Here is an 11,088-nt window from a genome sequence, read left to right as displayed (position 1 = left end):
CCAGTGCAGTGCTGGAGTCCTGCTGCAAGTCTCAGGTGTTTCTCAAAGTCCCAGGAGCTCAGGATGTTCAATAAGGGTATCCCAGACACCCCCAGCTTTGACAACGTGAGGACCAGGGGCAGGTGATTGTTCAGACACACACAGACACAATCACCAGAGCCCTCTTCAGTAAAAGTGACAATTTAATTACAAATTGATTTTTTTTTGTGCAGATGTAACAGCCTATCTAAAAGCAGGTGGGCTAAGATTTGTCTCTTTCTTGATTTGACTAAATAAGTGAAAGGTTGGTGTAGGATGCAGGGTAAGTCTAGACCTGTGCCCTTAGCAAATGGCTCTGTTGCCTTTTAAGGTAGAAAGTAGCTGGGCATGGTTTATGTATCTAGACATATATAATTATCTTTATGTGACTGTTTCCAGTTAAAATAGATAAATGCATTCCAAATTCCAATAGAAATACTATAATAAACATTATAATTACCAAGAAATGTGTAATATTTCCTGTAACTCACGTGCACACCAATTAATCAAATTGAGATGTCACACCCCTGCGCTATGTAATAAAGTCCTGCTCTTTGTGAGAAATCATACTTTTCAGTTTTGTTTGGTTTTTCTTTTCTACTACTTACTATATGTAACTGTATGAAAAACACTAAAAGCACTAGAAAAAGTCACAGAAATAAAACACAAAATAGTTGTGTTTGCCGAAAAAGGGACTCGGAACTGGTGTCAGAATCTGTTTTCATCTGAACTATCTGGTTATAGTACTACAGCAACAACCTTGGGCTACAGGTGTCGTAGTACTTGACCTGCGCTTGTACCCCAGGGTTTGTTGTTTTGTAGCACTTGCCCTAAACAACAACCCTGGGCTATAAATGCTGGTCAAGTACTGCTATACAACAGCATGGGGTACAAAGTGCACTGGTGCAAGGGGGGCATCGAGCCCCATATTCAATGCCCAAAATATGCATTTCAATTTCCCTATTCAAGGCCTGTGAGGACCAAGGTCTTCTAGATAACATCCCCTCATGTTTCTCTGAAACACTCCCACTGTGGCTATGTAGTCTGGCAGCTCACCACAGTCCAACACCCGAGACCACGGCGTAAGAACATTATCAAGGTTGCAAACATGTACAGGCCATTCGTCCTCATCCAACCTGAACACTTACTGGGTCACACGATGCGGAGTCCTGGACTGGCCTTCCTTATGGAATCAAGATATTCCTTGTAATATGGTACATTCCACAGAGCTCTGCACCCCTCCGAACTCAGCCAAAGCCAGTCTTCACGCACAGTGTCCTGCAGCAGTCCGTGCCTAGGTGCATGCCCACAAACGCACACCCAACATGAGCTTCAGAGCAGGGAGGAGAAGGGCGACACTCTGAACTGCTGCTCCATCCCCCTCGCAGCCCGCATTTCACACCAGCAGACCGACCTGTGGCTGTGTCCTGAAAAACAGATCTTCCGGTGCTAGATAATTCACAAGTTCATGTTACTATTTAACTTGACTTATGTTTTCGTGAAAAAAAACAAACGTTTGCATTATAAATCTCCAATTTTTTAATAGATATTGACTTTATTACTTAAATGTATTTTAGTGTTTACATCTGCCTTGCAATGTGGCTGCCTGTTCGCTAACTCTTATTGATTGTTAATGTGCACAACTGATAATGAATCTCCTCTTTATCTCGTCCACCATTACACCAGAGGCCGCACACTCATACCTGGGCTCTGGCGTAATGGTGGACGATACCGATATGAATTCCTGTATTAACATGGATTTAACCAAGGCAGAATTTCATATTGAAGTATTTGCACATCAAGAAGCAAAAAGTTCACTTTCACATTTTTTGTGGTTTTTCTTAGTGGAACCAACCAAATACTTGAATCTGTAACCTCAATTCTGGATACATTTTTCAAACAGTATGTAAAATATTCAATAATAGTTATACAAGAAACTTAAACATCAAAAAAGGAATCAGCATAAGCAATATATAATAGTCTCTGAGGCATTATTTCACATATAATGTTCTAAGTTCTTGTGAAATTTTGTTCACTAAAATCTCTCTCTAAAATTATATATGATATTTTTAAATGTATTCCATGAAGTATATCCAAAGTAACGTACACATACTTTTTCTTCTCTGGTGAATACAGTATAGTAGTTTCAAAGTTATCTCAGAAATTCACACAGTACAGTACATTGACAATATCAGTATTAATAGCCACACCAAACACCTCTCAAAAGTTTACAAGCTAGAGACAGGCAGGCAAAACAACCCCAGAGTGCTGACGGGCTTTTGTACATCACCTGTATGCCTGCCTTAATTAATAGCATTTCCTGCAGTCTTATTTTAGCAGCTGCTGGGTTCTTCACAATATTCACAAAATACCAGATAGGGTTTCCACCTGTCCAGTTTTTGGCTTAGATTGGCTGGGTTTTGATCCCATGTGTCCAGCTAAAATGTTCCAGGAATTGAGAATGGAGTAGGGTTTCAAAGAAAGCAGACATGTAGCAGAAATACTGTGAGAAGAGAAATACAGTAGCTGCAAATGGGAGCCCCTGCAGAGGATAACTAAGGACTGCACCACAACCCCATGCACTACAACCAGCCCTACCCCCCTCAAAACAAGTCCCACTTTTTTTAATTTTGTAAGGTGGCAAAAATACTTGCAGGACACAAGGATTCTGGAGACCATGGATCCCCACTGAGTTCCACAAGTGAACTTTACAGAAAAGCTCCTACCCACCTGCAACATATTGAGGGCTTAGTGCTACCCAGCTGCACCCTGTTCCTGTTAGCAACACTGTCACACACAGCACACACATGGGGGAGGTATGCGAGACAGTGGCTGATAACTATGAATCAAATCTGGGTCTGCTGCTCACCGCTGCTCCTGACTCAGCTACTAACGGACTTGGTTTGCGTACAACATCTTGTCTGCTAACATAACAGAAAGGGAACGGGGGACCAGGGAAAAGGGCTGGCCGCCCCTCGTCACACCTGCGGGAGGAACACCTTCAGCGGCTCGTTGGTGATGGCCTTGTCCAGGAAGCCCAGGTTGAAGTAGGGGAAGAGCTTCTCTGTGAACTTATCCTTGAAGGTGTAGACGTGGCTCATATCATCCGCATTGTAGAACGACACCAGCCCCCTCTTACAGTCCAAGAAGACTCCGATCTTGCTGGGCTTGACTTCCAGAGACAGTATGGTTGGTGGTGCTGTTCCTGCCATGTACTGAATCCCATATGACAATGAGAGAGTCCAGAAGCCGTTTGCAGGCAAAGCTTTGATCACCCCCTTCCTGGCCACCGACTCGCAAGCCACACCTACTGTCCACACTGTGATGCTGTCCACCTCCACCTCCCAGTAATGCGTCCCATAGGTGAACCCCTGAGAGCCGAGCAGGGACAAGGCAGGATTGAACCTCTCTGGGTTGTCCGGCAATGAATTGTAGTGGTTTTCATACTTGACACAGGTGCGAGAGGGAGACAGACTGAGCCAGGGGTTGCCGGTGTCTGGATCCAGAGTAATGGGAGCAGGAGCTTGAAGAGAGAAAAGAAAGTCAGTGTGGGATGCTGACCTTTGGACCATGTGTTTTAAAGGTCCATACCTGTCATGGAACCAGTGACCTTCTGTGACACTATAACAAGTCCTAAAACAGGCTTGCTGGCATTCGAATTCTGTTTATTGCTAATAGACTTTTAAGGCTTTTTGACAAATGACTGGCTAGAGTTACAGCTCAGTATTGTCTGCGCATGTTTGCCTGGTTCTGGAGAGTCCTACTCGTCAGGGCATATGCCAGTGGGAGTTGTTCAATTCCACCCAGTCATTTTTGCATAAACTGCACCATGACAGGAGCTCTGACCCACACACAGCGGCACATCCATATTTTCCCAGAAAGCCACTGAGTAGCAGCAGAGAGCTGAGACATTGTCAAAGGAGCAGGCTGTTTGTCTGTGGTGCGAGAAAGAGGAGGTGTAGCACTGTCTACCATGCGTCAACACAAAAAAGTGAATGAATGCAACACAATGCACATTTTAATCTAGCCTTAAAATGACATGGTCTGAACTAGCCTTCCATTTCTAGTAACCACTTGGTGCAACGCTGGGTCAGGATGGGCTGGATCACAACCTTGTAGACTACGGGCACTGGGCAGGGCATACCACAAAGAGGACAGCCGTCCAGCTCAGGGCACACAAGCATGTGCCCTCACACGGGCATATGGGGACAATTGAGAGATGCCAATTTACCCAGACAGTATAGTCTTAGGACCATGGGAGTCTATGGAGAAAACCCACACGGCCATAGGGAAAACAAGCAAATCCCACACAGAATAGCAAATCCAAACAGAGACACCCCATAGTGCAATCGAACCCAGGACCCAAGACCAGTGGGGTCACTAGAAGCTTTACAACACACTAAGAGATAGATCATTTGGAATAGTGTGGTCAATTTTTTCCACCAAACCACAAAATGGATACAATTGCTACAGAAAGAGCTTAAAGAAGAGCAATATCAATGATCCCAGTATTTGGGGATTATGATATTTATCACGGTTTCTCACTTACATTTCAGCCTTCTTTATTTTCATACCTTCTGATCTGCCAGTTATTAATGTTGCATGATACAGGACAAGCCTGTGCTTTTTAATGTTGGCATGCTGCAAACAAGTTGTACCCTGATAGGCAGCAAGTACTGAATAGTTTTTATACTCCCTGCTTACTGGATGACTACGTAATGACCTATTTTGTTTTCTTCAGATCCCTTCCAGTAGGCTTGATTTACAATCTGAGATGTCGGCCTGGGCGATGTGAACGTATCCTGACACACAGACACCATGCGCTGCCTCCTGTCAGTGCTGTACCTGGGTGAATGACTGCGGTCATGCTCTTCCACACTCTGTACTGCAGAGGCCCTGCGAACCTCCCCTCACTCACGCCAACACTGACCGGCTCCGGCTTCTCAAACTTCACCTGCGGCCTGCAGAACAAGACAGAGCCCCTCAGCAGCAGCACAGAGACAGAGACGCCAAGGAAACAAGGCTATTCTGCTTAAGAGACCCGGACATTAATATATGAATTCAGTAAACTATAAAGAGAAAAATATATATTTTTTTACAAATGAACAGGATCCAGTAAATAAATGGACAACACGAAGTAGAGACGTATCTCTGGAGTGACACCACAGTCCAGTCAAGAGTTATCTAGATTCCTCACACCTGGCAGATGTAAAACAAAACCTTAAAACCACAGATTTTAAGCTCAATGCTCAAGTCTTCAGTTTTTTGGATTTCAGATATTTATTTTCTTTCGTTGCTGTTGGTGCGCATATATAATAAAGCATATACGGTATGAGTGGTGAATAATTGGTCCTAGAGTTCTCATAAAGTCCACTAAGATATTAAAGAGATATTAAAATATTCAACAGATTCTTGTTCCCATGGGCAGTACAGGGCTCTCAACACTGAGCCGAGTTCATGAAAAATTTAACAATTTAAAACAGATTTTATCATAGGAAATTACTGCGGATTCCAAACAAAGGAAAGAGCCACTCTGTTAACCAACACACAGCACAGTTCCCTGTCACTGACGCTGCCAGCTCTCAGTAGGAATGGCAATGGCAAGAAACACTCACCTGTTGAGAAGGTGCTTTACATTCTGCAAGAGAACACAGGAGAACTTAGATCTGTATGCAGTATAACACTTTTAAAAATTAAATCTTAGCAAGTTTATCCCCATTCTACTTAAAACAAATAATTTTTTTATAATCCAACAATAACAAAAGTTTTGCATTACAGTTCAATGACATCTTGAAGTCCAGTTTTTGACTTACACTTTTTTAAAAAAAAAACAAGCTATGACCTGTTTTTGGTCTGAGAAATTTAAAACCTCTGACTTCAGACATTCGCTGGATGAAAGTGAAACTACTACTTTTCACCCTCATTTTAAAAATGCCTTTTTTTGTGTATAAAAAGTATGTTTTTGTGAAATGAGCACACATTGTCATATTTCCAGAAAAAAGGAAAGAATGCTTTAATCCCCTTCATAGACGTTTTTTGTCTACACAGCTGCGAAGCCGGTCCAGGGCCATTACTGCGGGTACCGTGAGCAGCACATGCGCGTCCTGCTGCTGGAGCCTCTCCTCTACGTCCCCCAGGGCCCTCTGCAGCCGGGAGACCTCCAGGCTCAGCATGGCCTTCCTCTCGTCCAGCTGAATGAGAGCCCTCCTCTGCTCCGTCTTCAGCTGCACCTGCAGCATCCTCTCCTCCTGGTCGAGGAACTGGTGCAGCTCGCCGAACTGCGCCTCGATGCGACCCTTCATGTCCGCCGTTTGCTCCTGTTCCCCATCCCCCCAAGAGGGAGAAGAAAATGGCTTTTATCACTGGCTAGCAGCCATATCACTCTGCAACTCACAACTGGCAACCCACTGAAGCTAAGCAGGTGTGAGCCTGGCCAGTACCTGGATGAAAACTCCTGGGAAAAACTAAGGTTGCTGCTGGAAGAGGTGTTAGTGGGGCCAGCAAGTGTCCATGTCAGTCCTAATGCCCCAGTATGGTGACGGGGACAAATATGTAATCCCGGCGTCCTGGACAAATTTCCCATTGGCCCTTATCAATCATGGCCTCCTAATAATCCCCATCTATGAACTGGCTTCATCACTCTGCTCTCCTCCCCACTGATAGCTGGTGTGTGGTGAGCGTTCTGGCGCACTATGGCTGCCGTCGCATCATCCAGCTGGATGCTGCACATTGGTGGTGCTGGAGGGGAGTCCCCATTACCTGTAAAGCGCTTTGAGTGGATTGCCCAGAAAAGCACTATATAAGTGTAAGCAATTATTATTATTATTATTATTATTATAAAACACACACATGCTGGGTGCTGGCAACTCACAGCTGCTTTCCCTCCCTGAACCCCCCTCGCTTCTGCAGTCAGCAGCACAGTCCCACACCATTTGGTTTGGGGGGGCTTTGCTGTTGTTGACGTAATAACAAAATGTGCCTTTTTAAAGCTATGGCCTTCACGACCCCCTGTGTGAACTTTTAACCCAATGTACCAGAGAGTAGTGGCAGCTGCATCTCTTAAATCTGACTCTTGGTGTCACTGTTGGGTTTGCTGGGTGCTTGTGTCCTGCCCAGGGACTGCAGATGTAAATTAGTTTGTTAGCTAACACTGATGGAGCTTAATGGCTGTGCGCTGTCCCTGTCCAATAAAATAATGTAAAACAAAATGCTGAGACTGGCACACCTAGCCGTTTTCAAAGTCGTTGTCTTTGTTGCCCTGTCTCCAATACTTTCCCCAGCTATTAATACAGCTCATACATTGGGCATGGAGACCGCACAATTCCCCAAGCAAATTACCAGGTGCACACAATGCAGAGACTTTTCCCCCTTCACTTCAGTAACTTGTGACATGCAGAGATTTAGTAAGTGGTCAAACCCGCACACAGATGGCAGTCACCGCCCTTGTTCTGGTGTAGGAAAGACGTTTGCGCTATTTGGTGAACATCCTATACCACTTGCATGGCCCTTGTCCACATCTGTCTGTACTACTAGCCCCCTGTGGCAGCAGTAGAGTGAAGTGTGAAACCAAGCCTAAAGCACACATGTAGCAATGAGTAAAAGAGCTCATCTACCTGGGCAAAACTGAATCTAGCATGGAGGAACATCCATGAAAGACTTCCAAAAAGCTGAACTGATCACAAGCCGTGCAACAGGGAAACCCCTTATGTCACAGGAAGATGACAGAAAGAGCTTAAAAAAGAGAAATGGAGATTTCTAGCACCTTAGCGTGAGTGAAGGAGCAAGTCAGATAATACACATGAAGAGAGATAGTAAACTATACAGAGGGAGAAATGGATCCTTGGGTCTGAGAGTCTCGGTTCAAGATGGGTCACTTTAGTCATATGCAACTGAAGACCAGACAAAAAGGGACAGACAATACGGTCCAGTTACACCTCAAAACCAGACTCATGCTTTTCCTGTAAGTGACTTACAAAGACACAAAAAAGCATGCTGGACCGATGTCAGATGTGTTGCTACACATTCTCCAGTGTGGACAAAGTGCCAGCTGGCACACTGATGGGCCAAGTGAAAGAAAACCCGCCTCTCACCTTCAGCTTCTTCACCTCTGCCTCCGTCTCCTGCTCACACTGAAGAGCTGCCTGCACCTCCTGCCGCAGGGCAGCCAGACAGCCCTCCAGCACTGCCTAAAGGGAGAGCAGACAGCAGCGCTCAGCTCAGCGGCCGGATTACACTGGGGGTCACCAAGCCCCTCAGCTCGGCGGTCAGGTTACACTGGGGGTCACCAAGCCCCTCAGCTCAGCGGTCCGGTTACACTGGGGGTCACTGAGCCCCTCAGCTCAGCGGCCATGTTACACTGGGGGTCACTGAGCCCCTCAGCTCGGCAGCCATGTTACACTGGGGGTCACTGAGCCCCTCAGCTCGGCGGCCATGTTACACTGGGGGTCACTGAGCCCCTTAGCTCAGCGGCCATGTTACACTGGGGGTCACTGAGCCCCTCAGCTCGGCGGCCATGTTACACTGAGGGTCACCGAGCCCCTCAGCTCGGCGGTCAGGTTACACTGGGGGTCACTGAGCCCCTCAGCTCAGCGGCCATGTTACACTGGGGGTCACCGAGCCCCTCAGCTCAGCGGCCAGGTTACACTGGGGATCACCGAGCCCCTCAGCTCGGTGGTCAGGTTACACTGGGGGTCACTGAGCCCCTCAGCTCAGCGGCCATGTTACACTGGGGGTCACTGAGCCCCTCAGCTCGGCGGTCAGGTTACACTGGGGGTCACCGAGCCCCTCAGCTTGGCGGTCCGGTTACACTGGGGGTCACCGAGCCCCTCAGCTCAGCGGTCCGGTTACACTGAGGGTCACCGAGCCCCTCAGCTCAGCGGTCCGGTTACACTGGGGGTCACTGAGCCCCTCAGCTCGGCGGCCATGTTACACTGGGGGTCACTGAGCCCCTCGGCTCAGCGGCCGGGTTATAAAAATAGAAATAGAACCCAATAAAACAAATAACACACAAAAGGATATACTTTTTCATTGATTGATTGATCAAAATGATCCAACATTAAGTGCTGTCCAGGGCGCACCCTGCCTCGCGCTCAGAGCTCGCCGGGATGCTCCCTGACCCGACCCTGAATTGGATGAAGCTGTCAGAAAATGGACGCATGGTATACAATATGAATTATGGCATTGGATTTTTTTTTCAGAGTGATCACAGAACCTATAAGGACCAAGCATCTGTATTTGCCTGTATTCATTGGAAACCCAAGCAAACTGAACCCAGGACCCAAGCGCTGTGAGGCAGCAATGCTAATCGCTGCATCACCATGCCACCTTAAACTAGAGTACATGCCATTTTCTTTAAAAGCCCTGTTAAAGAAATCAATAAAAATCCCGACTAACAGGGCACTTTCTAGTTTTCATCATCCGTCATCAGGGTAGTTGAACAAGCGAGACCTGACCCCACTCCTGCAAGAAGCTCGACTGTGGAAGTAGAAATAAACAACTAAGGGCCACCCCCCTCCTCAGCCCCCCCGGCCTGCAAGGCTGGACATTTCCGATCACGAAAGTCAGATGTTTAGTGATTTTCGGAAACCCGGCAGATGTAAGCTAGACCAGAGGCGCACTCACCCGCTGTCTCCGGACGGCCTCGCCGATGCACACCAGCGTGTGGCTCCTGTGCTCCTGGGACAGCCCACACACCAGGCACACCAGCTCCTGGTCCTCCTCGCAGAACATCTTGAGCTCCTCCTGGTGTCGCCTGCACAGCGGCTGCGGCCCGGCCGGGGAGGGGTGGGCGCCGCCTGCCTGCCCCGTCTCCTGGCTGTAGGCCTCCACGATGTTGGCTGCCAGCCGGTTGGGCCGGTAGCTGCGCTCCGGGAACACTGCCCTGCACTGGGGGCAGGAGGCGCGTGCGGGGGAATCCTCCCAGTACGCCGAGATGCAGGCCTGGCAGAAGGTGTGGTCGCAGGGCAGAGAGACGGGCTGCTTGAACAGATCCAGACAGATGGTGCAGCTCAGGTCTCGACTCAGCCTGGAAGAGGGGCTCTGTGGGGGACCGGCCATCACACTGCTCTTTTCTTTCCCTGCGCTTCCTCTTTTCCTCGCTGGATCGCTCTCTCTTTCCTCCCTCCGGTCGCTCTCTGGCCGACTGGGCAGACCGCTCCCTCTGCTGGAGCCCTTCCTGTTTACTGGAAGACGGGAAGGGGTGGGCCGCGGGGTCCTCCGAGCCCGCCATCAGATCCTGTTCCCACACGGGAGCAGGCAGGCTTCCCTGATCATGTGCCGACACCTGTCGCCTGGCTGGACCCACACGTCACCTGCTGCGCCTGCAGCTGAGTCTCTGCCTGGAGAGCCGAGCTCCCTATCCACTCGCAGATACCCCCCCTCCCTGGCAACAGCTCTTCCTGTGGTAAACTACAGCACAGATATCTAAATATTACAGTATGAAATCATGCAGTACAGTATAGCACACTGCAGTTTAGTACAGTACATTTCAGCACAGCGCTTCCAGTGGTGAACACAGAGCAACTCAAACAGAGTAAAGAATGACACACTGCAATACAGTTTCTGTGCTGTGCTGCATAATAAAGCAAGATTTGAGATCACCATTTTTTATTTTAGAACATTCTACCCCCCCATTAAAATCACTACCGTCTACTCCGAAAAAAACTCCGAACACACATCAATTTTAGTTTTTAAATCAAATAAGCCAACCGTTAAAATAAAAAAGCTGGATCATAAGCAGAGATGCAGAGTATAGTAGGCTTTTTATACAGGACTGTGATTGGGAGAATACAGAGTTTTTCCCTTTTTTTATGGTGAATTAAAGTGCACAATTCAGCTCTGCACTTTCCCAGCCATTCCTGGCGTTCTGTTCCAGAAACCTCCCCAAATGCGAGTGGAAGAGGCTCTCTCCCTGCCTGGAGTCAAGCAACGGCCCAGATTCCCACTGCAATCCGTCGCAGGCCTCTGCAGCTCCCAGGAACAGATCAGACAGCGCAACTCTGAACTGCAGTGCCGATAACAGGATAGGCAGGAAGATCACATGAGAGCAAAAATCAGACAAACACCGAAAAC

At 47.7% G+C, this 11,088-nt stretch overlaps 1 protein-coding gene across 2 annotated transcripts; it reads right to left on the bottom strand.

Annotated features, from left to right (window-relative positions):
* Positions 1–1,539: 1,539 nt before the first annotated feature.
* Positions 1,540–10,159, bottom strand: trim69 (tripartite motif containing 69). Of its 2 annotated transcripts, XM_088913535.1 has the most exons (6): positions 9,640–10,159; positions 8,109–8,204; positions 6,102–6,335; positions 5,634–5,656; positions 4,864–4,979; positions 1,540–3,541 (listed from the first exon to the last, which is right to left on the bottom strand). In XM_088913535.1, the coding sequence occupies exons 1-6, from the start codon at positions 10,072–10,074 to the stop codon at positions 2,997–2,999; spliced, it is 1,449 nt and encodes a 482-aa protein (XP_088769661.1). In that variant the 5' UTR covers positions 10,075–10,159; the 3' UTR covers positions 1,540–2,996. The 2 variants fall into 2 exon arrangements, with proteins under 2 accessions (XP_088769661.1, XP_088769662.1); XM_088913536.1 differs by lacking the exon at positions 5,634–5,656 and having other exon boundaries at positions 6,076–6,335.
* Between the last annotated feature and the right edge of the window lie 929 nt (positions 10,160–11,088).

The sequence above is a fragment of the Atractosteus spatula genome, chromosome 4, assembly GCF_055471065.1.
Source record: "Atractosteus spatula isolate fAtrSpa1 chromosome 4, fAtrSpa1.hap1, whole genome shotgun sequence".
Taxonomy (NCBI): domain Eukaryota; kingdom Metazoa; phylum Chordata; class Actinopteri; order Semionotiformes; family Lepisosteidae; genus Atractosteus; species Atractosteus spatula.
Note: the sequence above shows the minus strand (reverse complement) of the source record. Positions and strands in the feature narration are given on the sequence as shown.